At 33.5% G+C, this 16471-nt stretch overlaps 1 protein-coding gene across 1 annotated transcript; it reads left to right on the top strand.

Moving 5' to 3' along the window:
* The first annotated feature begins 8584 nt into the window (after positions 1-8584).
* Positions 8585-13008, top strand: LOC128683268 (uncharacterized protein). Its single transcript, XM_053768706.1, has 3 exons — positions 8585-8686; positions 10049-10271; positions 12278-13008. The coding sequence occupies exons 1-3, from the start codon at positions 8669-8671 to the stop codon at positions 12388-12390; spliced, it is 354 nt and encodes a 117-aa protein (XP_053624681.1). The 5' UTR covers positions 8585-8668; the 3' UTR covers positions 12391-13008.
* Positions 13009-16471: the final 3463 nt, after the last annotated feature.

The following is a 16471-nucleotide window of genomic DNA, read 5'->3' as shown; positions in this document are numbered from 1 at the left end:
TGGCACGATTTCTTTCTACAACACATAATAATAACAATAATTATTAACAAACTAGCAGCCCGTCCCGGCTTCGCTCGAGTATAAACTTAATTATTAAGTGTACACCTAAACCTACTTCAGGAATAGGCTAATTGCAAATTTTTTCGAAGGCTCTTATATATTTAGAAACACTAATGAAAAAAAAATATGATAATGACAATACTTTCAAAGATATGACAAAAATAAAGTCACACATATTTGGACTCGCTCCAGACCAAATGACACCAACAAGTGACGTCACAACGTGCGAAAATGTTCGCGAAGAAAGATATGTTTGTTCGACAGCTACGTTATATTACGTTTATGGTGATGATTTCTTAATGAAAGTTGTTACAAAATTTTTGTTATTTATCATGGTGAAATTTATTTTTATAATTACTTACTTTTTGAAAGTGGACTTTCCAGCCAACTTTCAATCTTCGTATTTAAATCCAGCTGCATTGTTACAGTCTATGAATTATCATAATGATCCTAAATATATCTATTTTATCTAGATTATACATATTTTTTACAATTCTCTGACCTTGGCAACTACCCTATTACACTACCTATCTATTGGTGAATACCGCATGATGTCGCGGATACGCTGCATAGAACTTTGTTTTAGAATAAGTAAGGATAAGTATTCTTAATGTTGAATAGAAATTTTGTCATTTGTGAAAATAGTATGAATTGTACATACGTCGTACGTTTAATATATTTCACTAAGTGTAAACAATAAAAAATTTTTTTTTCGTCGTCGTGTGGATGGTTAAGTACCTAAATTATTATGTAATTCGAAGACAGAAAAAGCGGAAGTATAGAAGTATTCCTAGAGCTGTATTCACTTTCATCCGCAATAGCGGGATACGTGCAATTTGAATGTAAGTGCTGGCTGCTCGCTGTATTTACCAGCAACTTTTACTATCAGTTAGCTCGGCTTAATCACACAAGCACATGGAACGTTGGTTACACTAATTTCGTTGCAGGAGGAAACTTGAGGCTGAAAGCAGAAATAGAGAATTTATAAAGGACACAACACCTTAATAAAAAAAATTGGGCTTATGACGTGTGTCATTCCGTATAGCAGTTACAGGAAATCCTCTCTAATCACTCCTCTTTATTCAGCGAAAACTTTCCAAATTTCAGATTCCTACGACACATAGTTTTATGCTTTGTTAGTCAACGAAGAGTTTTGTATACATGTATTGATAATACTCGTAATATTTTGGTTAATATAACTATAACAATACATCAGTCAGTCGTAAAATAATAATATAATATAATAATGCCTAAAAAGTTATTTATAATTAATATTTATAAATTGACTACTAATATTGAATACTAATTGACCTATATACATTTCATGCACAGCCTTATAACAATACATCACACGTGTAACTGTTAACAGTATCATGAATGAACGTAACTTATATAATAAGTATATCATGCACGGCATCAATTTTTGGTGGAATTAATAAATCACTTTCGCGATGCATTTTCCTGGTTGCTGGCGCGTTTTCATGAATTTCACTGCTGCCGTAAGTGCAGGAACTGAGGACGGCACGCAACGGTCGTAGCTAGAAACGATAACCACTTTACACTTTCCTTGTATCCATAACAAACACCTTTATTATTATGACACAAAAAGAAACATAGGTCCGCAGTTTTCACAGAGATTTATGGCCTGCACCGATGACAGCAGCACTTTCATTTGAAATATATTTGCTTATTGAATTGGAAACAATAACGATTATAAAATTTATTTTAAGGAAGACTAAATAGCCGTTAAAATGTTCTAGTGATAATAGTTAAAACTGCGTAGTTGTCAAGTAAAACAAATGGCTAGAAGATGATAAATAAGGTATCATAGAATAGTTATTTTTTATTATTGAATTTAAAATTCAAGTGACAAAACCTTTAGTTGAAAAAAAGTTATGTTCCTCGTTTTAAAATAAAAAGTTGCTCGAATACTGAAATTAAAAATAAGTGATATTATTCACGGATCCCTAAAGTAGAGCTATCGAACCACATGTTCATCGGAGTTCATTCACTGTCTCACGCATTCCCAGCTTTTAACGGTCCAAAACTCTTATTACGAGACGGATATTCAAACTAAAGATAAAAAGTGAAAAAAGGTCCGATAAGGACCAGTGGGCAGCGTGGCCAGGCATCAATCTGGTGCCATGCTAAAGCCCACCAGTACCGGTGCACTACACGGTTTTTTACTCTTTCTGATTATTAGGCCACATTAAAGTATCCGCCAGTGGTTGTCAAACTTTGCATAGGTAGATTCTAGATATGATAAATCGTACAGGGAATGAATTCAGTTATTTAGTGAACACTTCGAAATTGAAGAATTTAATTTAAAATTTTGAATATAAGTAACTCTCTTGTGTTTCGAACCCTAAACTAGGACAGTACAGTGACGGCTAGTTTTGGACCGAGTGAAAAGAGTAGAAAAGTCAGACTTTAAAGTATTTTCGCTTTAAAAATTCGATTTTTAATGACAGCTGATTTTAATGATCGCATTGCAAAAATACGAAACATTATATCGTTTTCCTTATAGGCGCACTTCTAAAAGTTATTGCTCTTATGATTCAAATGTTTGAGCAACTGTGTTCTTTCCTAGAGGTCTCCTTAAGATTTATTATGTACAAGGAAGAACGCTCGAACGTCTAGTGGGTTTTATTAGAAAGTCGGCTTATCTAGTATTTTTTTATGTTACGGTAAATCGTCCCTGAGTGGTTTCCCCGGGATGAGTCCTCGAACTGTTTAGCTGTCAGATGTGGGGCTCCCAAAGGATGTGATTATTTATTTGTATTATAAAGATGGCTGGCTTAATTAACGAACTTTAGTAAATACTTCACAATATTTTAATAATTTCTTGTACATCACATCCAACTACGCGCCATCTGTGAAGCGATTGGCATGAAAAGAAGTGTAGTGTTGCGCACAATTTCGCCAGACTGCTGTTATCCGGCTACACACTATCGCATAACTCAGACAGATGCCGTCGTGAATGAACGCGTACATTGGGTAATTTGTACGAGGGTGTTTTATTTACCTCAAGGAAAAACCAGCAGTGTACGTCAAAATCGCCATAGTTTGGCGTACTGTTTGTCAATGTGTTTGCCGATTTTATATAGCCAGTCATAAAGCAGTAGTCTGACGACACGACGTCAGTACAAACACTTACTGAGGTCTCTGCACAACTGTAGATGGTGCTGACCAATTGTTGGACCCACGAAAATGTCTAGATATTGTCCACAATGGATGGAATTTTGAGAAATCCACTGATTAAGGTTCCAGCCTAGTTGCTTTGTCTGTCAAACTCAGTGCAGCTTTGCTCAAAACACTGAATATGATTAACATTCAATGCAGAGCCAGACTTTTGATGATGGAAACTTGATACCTTTCTTTAGAAGATTTTTGTGCATAGAAAGAGATAATTTCGAAATTTCTTTACTAAATTGGTCAAAGGGATTTGTTGGTCCCAATTCACTGTAAACATTGTTAGATTTAGTCATGTTTTCACCAATTTTTCTACATACAATATCACTAAAGACGAGAAATTTAAAGTAAACACTATAGTAACAAAGGGATTTGTTGGTCCCAATTCACTGTAAACATTGTTAGATTTAGTCATGTTTTCACCAATTTTTCTACATACAATATCACTAAAGACGAGAAATTTAAAGTAAACACTATAGTAACGTTTAATTTGTTATCTGTATTGAGTGGTTCCATACTACTACTTTGACTGTTTCTAATAATGAACCACCTAATGGGACCACAAAGCATCGCATAAAAATGGTACAAATTAAAAATATTTACTATAACTACAGTAGTACAGTATAACTACAGTTTTGAAAATAAATCATTTGCAATATTGTACAGCAATAAAATTGCATATTATAATATAGCTAATTATAATATTTTGGTTATAGGATTTAGAATGCGTATGTAGAATTATATTACTAGTTGACGCCCGTGACATCGTTCGCATGGCCAAAGAATGTTTGGTGTGGAGTGAAAATTATTAGAGGAATTTAATTGTACAGACTAAGCGTAACGATACCTATACATACAGAAGGTTCTCATCAGATTGAAAAACTATATTTCCTATAGATTAGCTGGACTATTATGAATCTTCTTCAGGTGTTCCAGATCTTCGATTTTTATACCTCAACAGATAATGCTCATCAGACTGAACAACTTTTGTTAAGGCGTCATTTCTTTATTTCCTATAGTTTAGTTGTACCGTCATTATTCTCCATCTGGTGTTCCAGTTTTCAAAATCATTTACGAGTATACCCTATATGTTGCCCAGACTTAATAGCTATATAAAAAAAAGTTTCATTCAAATCCGTCCAGTAGTTCCGAAGATTAGCTTGTACAAACAGACAAACAGACAGATTATTTTTCAGATTCTTTCTTTGTTACTATATCTCTATCGCCTAATTTTGTTTTTATGTAAATTTATTTCATGTACAGGATTTTTTTTCTACTGTTTTATTATATGTATTGATTTGTTTAAAATTTATTATGCCTATGATAATATTACTTATTAATACGATATAGGACGATATCAATAATTCGATAAATATCTACCACCGAACATCAGAACGACTAATTAATTGAAATAGTTAAAAAATATGGACGTCGTAATTTTAAATATATTGTCGTTGTAGGAGTCCGGGCGGGACGCAGTCTTGGCCCACCCACCTTGTCCCCTGGACTGTGAAAAATTTGAATGTATGTTCGAGTAATCGCTTGATTTGACTGTAAAACTGACTCGTTTGTCTTTTGTATACTGAATTTTTATAGTTGACTTAAAATATTTCAAATACAAATACATTGTGATATACATATTCCTTTTCTGCTTTTAAATTTAGAAAAAATACTTACGTAGCTAGTTGTTAACATGGCATCTCTACGCATACTGTAGATAAGTTTACTCGTAGCTAATATAGTAAAATCAATTAAAATTATATTGTGCTTGCCTATTTTAAAATGGCTGTACTAAAGTTTGGATTAATTCAACACAATAATAAAAATTGATATTAATTATGATGTTTAATAAAACTGAAAATACTATTTTCTAAAAGTACAGAAAACGTGTACTAACTGAAAATGAATTATAACTGTAACAAAATATTCGATTATGAAGTTCAAGGGCAAGCACAGTTCCTCATACACACTATTGATTATATTGGAATGCAGGCTGGTCTGGGGGATATTATTCAAAATTATGCGGCTCCCATCGCAAGCGTAATTGATACGTTTGTATATTTTATTTTTTTATTATGCCATACATACATTTTTTAAAAATATAAATATATACATGAAATTTAACTTTAACAAATAAAATTAAAACTAAAATAAATAAAAATATCCTTTTCAAAATGAAAAAGTTAGTGTATTACCAATAAGTACCTGTTTTGGCACTTTAGTCATTGTGTCGTCATTAAATTTTTAGGGTTCCAAAATAATAAATATTATTTTTATAGCATTGCCTTATTTGTCTCTCAACAAACGGTTTTGATCCTAATCTATTGGTATACAAAGTTAAGTCAATACATTTAATAAAACAGTAAAAAAAAGTTGTGTCTGTACATTTGAGTTTAACTTTTTGTATTATAGCTATTAAGCCTGGGCAACATATAGGATATAAATGATTTTGAAAACTGGAACACCTGATGAAGAACAATGATGGTACAGCTAAACTATAGGAAATATAGAAATGACGCCAGAACAAAAGTTGTTCAGCCTGATGACCATTTCCTATTGATGTATAAAAATCTAAGATCTGGAACACATGAAGTAGAGTCATAATGGTCCACCTAAACTATAGGAAATATATTTCAGTCGTATGAGCATATTCTGTATAGGTAGCGTTACGCTTTGTCTGTACAGTTAAATTTCTCAAATATTTTGATTCTTTACCAAAAATTATTCGGCCATGCGAACAAAGTCGCGGGCATCATTTAGTAAGCAATAATATCTTGAAAAGAGTATTTTTTAGAATACCGCCCCATCATTGTCATGCTCTACATGTAACATTTTCTTACGACATTACGAGTAAGAAAATGTATCATACTTAATACATTACATGTAGACAATTGTATGCCACAGTTAATAATGCCGTGAAGATTATACTTTACGGAAAATTTTTTTAATGCTCTTGGAAAGAACTTCAAATATATTCAAATAATTGATTTCTCAACACAAACTCCGTATTCTGGAGATCTCTGGTATAAAACATCTCGAGCACGGAATTGTAGACCTCAAATCTCATTCGCGGCCGTATATTGGTAATGATTTCTTTCATGAAATAATTTGTTTATAATTTGTATTTTTAATAACTCTACAGGATCTTTTGTACCGTATGAACTAATATGTAATAAAAGAGACTAAAATCGGAATTTTTAATTGATTTATATTTTGTAGAATAAATTTAAAGGATGTTCATTTTGTCGATTTATTTAAAAAAATTACATATTAAAGAAAAGTTCTTGTTCTTGCATCGTTGCTTTCGCCGTATGTACTTTCAAGAATTTATCTTTTATTTTCGTTTAATATAATCTTATTTGGAAAATAGGAGAATACAAATTTTTCAGATCATTTCTTCCCCAAATCTATAAATTTTGACTAATCTACATAAGTGCGCGTTTTTTTAATGCATTTATGATTTTCTACATAAAAATAATAGAATAAAGCGCCGTATCTGTAATAGTCTCTGATTTGTAGTTTTGGAGAATACTCGCTGACATGTCCATTGCTTAATAATGCCATTAGGTGGACCCCACGGAGTGCCACGCCGGGCTACACTGCCGCTCATTAGTTCAAAGAAAGCATGACAAATTGACAGTACTCAAAGTCGTAAACCTGGCATCTTTATTGATTTTTTTAATGTAGTTATTATACCAAGTGTTCTATTATGATAGTGTTATTTGACAAATGTAATTTGAATCAAAGAATAGTATTAGTTTGAAAGCATCTGGCACCTACTTATGTAATCGTATTAAATGTAAGCAATAATCGTCTTTTTATTTCATTTTTAGTTTGCGTCCGGCTCGATGCGTTATTCAGATATAACCAGAACACTAATTTCTCCTGACCAAATTAAATCCGCTCACAGTTATGTAACTTTATACCACAACGATGACAAATTATCTGTGCTTGGGCAAAAAAACATTAGCACACGCGTCAGTTTTATTCCTCTGTGGATTTCAATTCTGAAAGATTTAGCGGCGATTTTACAATACATACAAAACAGACGTGCATTTGCAGCCGACTGCATACAGTCTCTGAACGTGCAGTCAACAGTTGCAGTTGTCAGCTGGAATAGTATATTTTAGGCGACAGAGATTCAGTGCAACTTTTACTCATCTTAGCGTTTTACGTCAGAGCCCAGGATCTGCAGTGCTGCAGATTCCCTATTAATCAATTTGAAAATTCTTTTTCTAGGTTTATTTTAAAGTTAGTCCCCACACTAAAGTGCAAAATCACCAATAATGGATTCATAGAGAAATCGCAAGAACTCTTCCAAGTACTCACTTCGTAGCATCCAAAGAAGCAGGTTGAATTGAAACGCATTAAAATAGTCTATTGTAATGGTTTTACTCTAGGAAAATTCGCGTGCAACCTAGGTGAGTCATTTCTATGTTCGAATAACAATGAATGTCTGCAGAGATGTTACAAAACTTACAACACAATTCTCAGCGTGACGGAAAACGGTCGTACGCTGTAACTTAATAGTGGTGTTATATCAGTTTAAATCGCATCTTCCTCTCTCTGTGTAAGTGAGAGTGTAACTCGACATACTGCACTAGCTTAGGTCTGTAATCACCAATCCCGATATTGATACAGCAGTCTCCTGAGGCTCTCGGGAAGAATAACCAAAATATCTCCAGTTATTTGCTAGTCTCACATATGAACGTACAATCTACACATGTCAAGTCAGAGCACATCAATCTACACAAAATTTCACCAATGTTACCATTATTACCATGAGAGGTTCATGCAGGGTAATTTGACATACTGTTACGTACATATGCTGTACATTATACATAACAATGTAAATGTGTGGTTTTGTTGATAGGAGCAAATTCATAAAAATAGTTTATTTCAGTATAACAATGAAAAAAAGATCATTAAATATTGTATAATTTCAATATGGAGTACTCTAGAATGCCATTCATTCAGATGAGATGCAGCTCCAGTAATCACTCATCTCCATTGTCAACTAAACATCAATGAGAATGTTTTCTTCGATCAAATTTCCACTTTATGACTATATTGTAGACCATGTTTTCACTATCACGGCGCTATTTTTAATGTGTTTATACTTAGACGGGCTACTGCAAAATGATGCTTTGGTCCCACTGATTCGAGCTTAAATTCCCTTGAATTTTTGCAAGCTTAAGACAGCGATAGATGAGATCGCAATATTGATCTTTCTGTTGGAGCGATATGGTCGTTATTGGTACGGTAGGAGAGGCTATCTTATTAGATCGAAGCCACTAAGAGGCAGTGTCGCGAAACGCGACCACGTTGCGATATAAAAGGAAGTATTGTTAAAATTTCTTTATCACACACCCGCTGCCAGCTCCCGCGCGCGCCCGGTTTCCTCTCATCCCACACAATGTCCGCACGAATTTTGGTGAGTTAGTTAATCCTAATTCTTTAATTAATTACATATCATAATTAATATCGCATTTACTAAATATATTTAGTCAAAATACGTTAAAATCCAAATACATTTTACACGTTCTTATTTATTACTTCTCAGCGAAGTCTACCTATATACAAACGGAAATACGAAATATTATGATTATTTTTAAATTTAGATCTTCGATTTGAAAAAATATTTTCGATATCTCACTTAAGTATTGACCTTCAATACGCAATAAGAGGGTGTTGAAATAATTTCAGTAAACAAAAAATATTGAAAAAAAGAAATAAAAGCGCAACCTAATCCACCGATCTCACCGCTTGCAACACTTTTCCGGTACGGTAGTATTGAAATTCCGCACCATGCTTAAGTTTCATACCTTTTGTACATAAGTATGATATATACTTAAGTATAATATTAAATTATGCTTATAATGCTACCTTGCGTTCGTCTAATAAACGAATCCGGACTTACATTTGCCTATAAAACAAAAAACAAAAAAGGCTAGAGTGAACGGCGCTGCTGTAAATTTGAAAGTGAATCATTATATTGCAACACCAAAAATAGTCACTACTTTCCTTCATAAAGTTGACGACAAATTGTAAGAAAATTATAAATCATAATTTTTAGATTTTCTTCACAATAGATTCTCAATTTCTCTGGAGATCTTTTCGTGTAAAACTTAAGTTATGATTATAACGTAATGATGGAGATGGCAAGGCAAAAACTGCAGCAGCGAAGATATCAAATTATAGATTAGTCAATAATGTGCATTGCGATTTTGTTTTTGTGTTGCATATTACGATAGTGAAGAGTTAATATGATACCTGACTTTAAAACTCTTTCTTTGTTATCATATTTAAGTGCATATAAAATGTCAGACTCTAGTTGTAGTAAGTACTAGTAGGTATTAACGCGAAATTCAATATGTAGCAAGAAAAAGTGACTAATACGTCTGCCTATTTCATAATAATAGAAATACGATCATAATTAAGCTGTGCGTTAATTATTATTTTCGAAATGAAATACGGTTTCAGTTTCATCAAAAATGCTTCATAATATCATACCTTTATGTATCCATTCTACAAGTGCTATAGGCAGCAACAGCAACAGCTTCCCCCAAAGAGGTTATCTTCAGGCAGACTACATTAAAAAAAAATAAGAGGATCGTGGTTTTATTTTCACAAGGAGCATGGTTTGTTTGCATTCTCCCAGCATTCTAACACAAGAGGAACAGACAGTCTACCTGGCTTTTTGAAAAAACTTTGATATCACCGATTAACTTGGATAGTTTCTTAATTAATGCGAAAATGTTTAAGTAACTTACACACGTGTCGTAACAATTTTCAGTTGGCGCTGGTTTGCGTAGCCGAGCTGTCGTCGCTCATCTCCGCGGGGGGCCACGGCGGGGGTCACAAGAAGGTGATCATTCACGTGCCACTGTACGTGAAGCACCACCACCATAAGCACACCATCGTCAAGCACATCCACCACAAGAGCGGCGGTGGAGGCGGCGACGATCACTACGAGGTGCTAGGATACACCTACGGGGAACCCAAGGCTGCACCGCATGGTATGTGCATTGAAATTAAATTTGTTTTATTTTTTAAAGAACAGTCGACCGCATGTCATATTGCCTGTTGGTGTTGTGAAGTTCCGCCCTAGAATAGGTCGACTCCATATCTGCGACTAAGGGACACCAAGCCTAGGCAGCCGAAAGGCAACGTTTCTAAGGATTGGTGTCTGGTAGGTAGGTGTAAAATTAGAGTCGAATCTTCAAAATTTAATAACCCCGAGCTTCGCAATATCACAGCTCCGAGCTCAAAAGCAGTCGGAAAATGCGGAGATGAGAATATTCGGTTGTGTTACCGGAAATTTAGCAATAAAATTCGATAAACCCAATACTAGCTAATATATTTTTGTAAAGAACACTGCTCATAAGAAATGCCAAAAGAAATGTAGAATCTTATCATACCAGAGCCGACCAGAAGGTCTTTCCTTAATAGATAGGTATGTATATTTCGTGTTCTTTTTTCAATAATTTTACATATCTTTCTAGATATGTAAAATGCTGCGCTTGGGACAAATTGGAAGTCTTCCCTTCGTTAGCGCTTTTACATACCTACCAGTAGATCTTCCAGACGTTTTCTTGTCGAGGCGAAGGTTGCTTTTAACTGAACTTGGTAGATATATCGAGATCATCGACATATTGTAATTCCTGCCCATAAACCTAGATTTTTAAAATACTTGGTGCAATTTGTCATGAATAAAGAAACATGATAAATTACACTAAGTATTTGCACGAGTCCTGGACTTCAATTATTTTGTAAAGATTTTTACATGAGATTTTTATACGGGAGAGAGAAAAAAACAAACAATTTTGCCCGTTTATAGGTACAGAACGACATCTCATCGACGACAGACTGGTTCAAATCCTGTTAGTTACATCTACTACGAATTCTTTTTATATCTTTAGATAGTATAAACTAAAGTCCTCTGCCCCGTCTGTCTGTCAAGGAAGACATGCGGTTTTCAGTCGTAAGGAACGTGTATAATTTGTTATGATTTTATCCGAGCAAAGCCGGGACGGGCCGCTAGTATTCAATAACTGTAGATGTACTTATAATTTCCTGAATTTGTCGCTACACGTTTATGAAATATTCGATTGCACTATAAAAACTATAAGAAACTAAAATAAGTATATTTAAGAAGTTTGCGCACTTAAACATGTTTGTCTTCCCGGTACTGAAAAATCTGCAGATGCCATTTCTATATCATTTTCATATTTCTGTTAATTTGAAAGTGAATAGTGGCTCTGTTCATTTTTCAACTAAATGTTGGATAGCCATACTATTACGCACTGGCAACATCGCGTCCCAACCTCACTATACGTTTTTACCTTTTTATTCTATGATATATTTTAACTTTTTTTAAGAATAACTTCAAGTAGGTATTTAACTAATGAAATTTGATTTTTTAAGAATGTAAGTTATGTTACCTGGTAATAACTATACTAACTTTATACTGTAGATTTAGTGGTTAAGGGTCGGAATTGTGAAAGTTAAGTACTCGGTAAACAGAGACAAAAACAATACTTTCTCCATAATATTAGCCGTTTGAACTCACTACGCTTGATACAAGATAGAAAATTACTTACTTTTTCCATATAGTCGTAAAATTAGGACATGATCAGAACCAATATTTTTGGGTTGGAAAGTTTTTTCTGGAATAGTCATCCGAAATACTATTATTATTTTTGAAATACTGCTTAGATTTAAAATTTGATGTGCAAAAGTGGCTGTGCAAAAGTGTCTATAATCTTTCGGATAAAATGATTTGACCTTATTTTCGTAATCTTATCTCATACCTATTAAAGCTAAACTGTTACATAAATATAATAAATATATATAATAAATATACATAATAAATATTAATTTCAAAAAGAAAATTTTAATGTTTTATAAATATCTAAAAAATAATATTTTTGTCTTTAGTGAAATCGCTTAGAAGAAAAAGAGACCATTACATTTATATAATACTCTCCTCGCACGCAATATTTCTTATTAAAATTGGGTACAGGTCATGGATGGGGCGCCGCTGACGAGGGGCACGACGGTGGGTACGGAGACTCTGTCGTGAACTTCGAAGACCACGGCGGCTACGGCGGCGAGTCCGATGGCCATGGATACTGACACCACCAAGACATTCATCATGCACTAATTGGTGTTACCAAGAATCCACTCCTACCACTCGCACCAGAACATACCACAATTAATTCCCTCGTATCAAGATCTTGGGGTAATCTATTCCTATAAAACCCAAACTTATCAAACACAAATCTTGAAAAACAAGAAACGATCATAATTCCTGATAGTAATGCATTACCACATGAATTATTACAAGTACTGCGACTCCAAACGATGCCCATAAATATCAGGTCGATCATCAATTTTATGTTTCCTGTACAGGGTTATATTAAAAATCAATAATTGATAGATACCCATGTAATTTGAAAGTTTTTCAATAGAACGTACGGTATATTCTCATTAATTAAATCTTATCTTTTAAGATAAAGTTTATGGGAATTCATTTTGTGTAATATTTGAGAACTTGACGTATTTTATTGTAAATAATATGGTACTTATAGCTAAGTTGTTTTTGCCAGAAAAGTTACTACCTACCAACGCTGTGTATATGTGAATAAGACTGTTGTTATTATTTTTGTCCCGATTTGTTGGGGTGTTTGTTAATAATTTTATATTTGTTAGTAAGTTAAATAGCTGTTGAAATAAATATGTTTTATATACTAATTTATATATTCCATCCGTAAACTTTTACATTTGTGTCGAGATAAGGGATTGTTTAATATTCTGTAATTGGTTCATGCGCCGCATGTGTATGAAAAGAATAAAAAAAGCAGAAACAGGTATGTCATCGCTATTCATGCTGCTCTGGGAGTAAATCTTCTGCTTTGCGTGTCGATGGCAAATCTATAACACTATTTTGGGTGCTAAATATGTTCTTGCCAGAACCGAAGCCACTTCGATTGCTGCATCGGAAGCTGGCATCAAGTTAGCTCGAGTACAGGCGTTTGGGAGTTAAATAAAAACATACAAAATGTCATCTTTTTTTGATTAGATTGTAAAAGTCTATCAATAGCCTAATAACTGGAGAGCTTTCCATAGGCTAGGCAAGCTAATCATTTAATTGATAGAAACCAATAAGTTCGCCAACTGTGGCCTTCGTGTGTCGTAACTCTGTCTCTGTTAACCAGGTAAAGGATAGAGACATATATAAAAAAAAGGTTTGTAAGAATACCTACAGTACACGTCTATAAGTAAGTATATTAGTCCAGTGTGTATGACGTAGGCTTACCTACAAACAACAATCTTTTTTAGACAGACATAAAAAATGTGATATGTATGATATTAATATTTCCACCATCGTGCACATATTACATAAAATAAAATATGAATCTAGATAACGCAATGTTCCATTCACTTAAATAACATAAATTTGTCTTTTTGTCATAAATTAAGTAAATAAGTTAATAAATCAAAATAAGTAAAGAAAGTGTTCACATAAACTCGGAAGTCAACAGCTACTCGTATGCTTACTAGGTATGTAGTGAATTGTATAATTTCATGTGTGTCAGCGATACAGTACATAAAGAATAGTATTTCTTTATGAATGCACTAAAAAAATTTAGTAATGTTTTTCAATATTTCTGTCATTTTTGGATATTTATTATTCCGATGCTGTATAAATACGTGCGGTACATATATTTCTTACTACGTAGTACTACTATGTAGTTCTACATACATATTAAACGTATTCATCCAATCAAAAACATCGTGCACATCGTGCTAATATTATAAAGTTCGTGAGAATGTATTATATGAAACATACACCTAATGTTAGTTCACACAATTTTGTTAGTTAGTTGTTAGTGCACAAAATCTACTGGACGGATTGTTATAGAACGTAATCTCGGATAACACATAGGGTGCTTTTTATCCCGAAATTCCTACCGGAGCGAAGCCCCAGGGTGCAGCTAGTTATATTGATCTTACATAGCTTGTAGTGTAGGTATAATCTTAAGTACCTGATTCAAAATTGAGGTCCTATAAATGAATTAGAATTTAAGAAGATTACGAAAATTATCTCCAATCCGACGATAGAATGAAGGGAGTTTTAAGTTTTAAATATCTTGTATGCATTTTGTATCTTAAATAGTAAAAGTCTTATATAGATGTGTGTGGGGCGTCGTAGCAGCCAAACGGTGGGACGGATTTTTATCTAGTTTTCGTTTTTATTTGGTTTTAATGATTTTGTCTCTTGACGGCCACGCCATCTTTCTAACCGCTTCGTTTTCGACAACCTTTATGTTTTGGTATAAATTAAATAGCTTTAAGATTTGATTTTCTCTTTCGCGTTATTACGCATTATGAAATCAGAATATGGTTGTTGCATTCATTCGCACTGCGGAACAGGAAGAGGTCTCTATTGGTAATCGCCTGCTTTGAAAAGACATCCATCTCAATAAACAATTATATTACTAGAAGCTAGATCTATTGAACAAACTTTTTGCCCTTAATTTCCCTGTCATTGCAGTCATTAACGTATGTTCCGTTTCCCTCAGAACGTGAGAAAATATTGTAATCAATTAAACAAAAAACTAGCTGTGATTTTTATTCGTTTCCTATCGTGTTATAGGTTGTAGTTACCTAATTCTTTTTTGATGATATATAAGAAAAATTGTTTAATTAAATTAATTAATTTCTATTTATACCCACTTACTAGCTAAAGAAGCCTCGTATAAAAGGCTTCTTCGCATGTATTCCCACATTAATAGTACTGTTATACAAGATGAATGATTCCCAATGTCTTTTTCTGTCCTCATAATTACATATAGGAAATATCTTCTAAATAATTGTAGAGTAAAACGTGCCTTGGTAAATAACACTCATACATAAAATATTAGTGGATTAATAATTATAGTAACACAAATATGTAGATGCATACAGTTCCTAGAAGTCCTGGCATATTTTCCCTGGCTTTACATGGTCCCACCCACACGATGATTGATCGAGCCTCTCACACAGGAGTATTTATGACTTCCAGCATAATTGGACCATAAAACATCTTACCGATTTATAACCTGTATAAAGTAATAAGGAACGAAGGTCCCTTTATTTACGAATTGTTTGCTATATATTTTTCTTTTTAATGTAAGAATACTTTGTTTCGATAATTTTTGTTGACCATTTAATTTAAAAATTTTTGACCTTTTTCACTTTTACCAGTTTTAGCACTTCTGCGTTCTTCGTTCAGTAATTGGAGTCCAAACAAAAATTAAAAGTTATCAATGTCTTAGACGTGGAAAGGTTTTTAGTCATAGATACTTGAAAAATATTCCCTACTTCCAGCATTTTTCCAGTTTCTTTCCAAAAAGTAGGGCCCGAACCCATTACTTGTCGATGAGTTTGCGCCAAACTGTAAGGGAAAGTGCGTAAGTAAACCCATCTGATCACATGATAAATCATTTTGCATATGTCTCATCCATCCAGAGCCATCTCTGGATGGATGAGAGATGAAGAGAATAGACAAGAAAGGATACAGTATTTATTATTTGATAGAACACAAAGGTTATCGTCGGAGCCCAGAGTTCGGTGTTTAGTTTATTGCCATATGTGCCATATTTAACATTAGTCACAAAAAAAAAACTTTGTAGCGCATTACTAATTATACCGACTGTTAATGTAGAATTGAATGAAAACATATCACTATATCCTAAACATATGCATGACTACGCTTCTAATTAATTTATTTTGATTGCTCGATAATGAAACCACTTGCACCTATTACGGTGCGTTCCGGTTCCGATTGCGCAATGTTTGCTTCGTTATATTTTTTTCTTATTATCAAATGATTCCATTGTAGTTACGTTGGCATTAGTTTCGGTTTATTTTTGACACTTTGAGAAACGCCGGATCTAGGGCGTGTCCAATTGTACTTCTTGTTTGTCGTCTACTTCTTTTTGGGGTGCATTAAATTACAACTATGTTGGTTGATGACATAAGTGCTTTCAAATGTGATTACTGGTTACGGTTACATCGGATAGGACATTAATGAAAACTGAGTGAAAGTAACATAAACATGGGTCATTATTTATTGACACATAAGTAACTCGAATTCGATGATTGATTATTCTTTACCATTTCCACATTTTCAAAATATCTGAAAAATTAAATATTTACTTATTACTATTAT

Source organism: Plodia interpunctella, chromosome Z (assembly GCF_027563975.2).
Source record: "Plodia interpunctella isolate USDA-ARS_2022_Savannah chromosome Z, ilPloInte3.2, whole genome shotgun sequence".
NCBI lineage: Eukaryota > Metazoa > Arthropoda > Insecta > Lepidoptera > Pyralidae > Plodia > Plodia interpunctella.
This window is presented reverse-complemented; position numbering and strand designations above follow the sequence as displayed.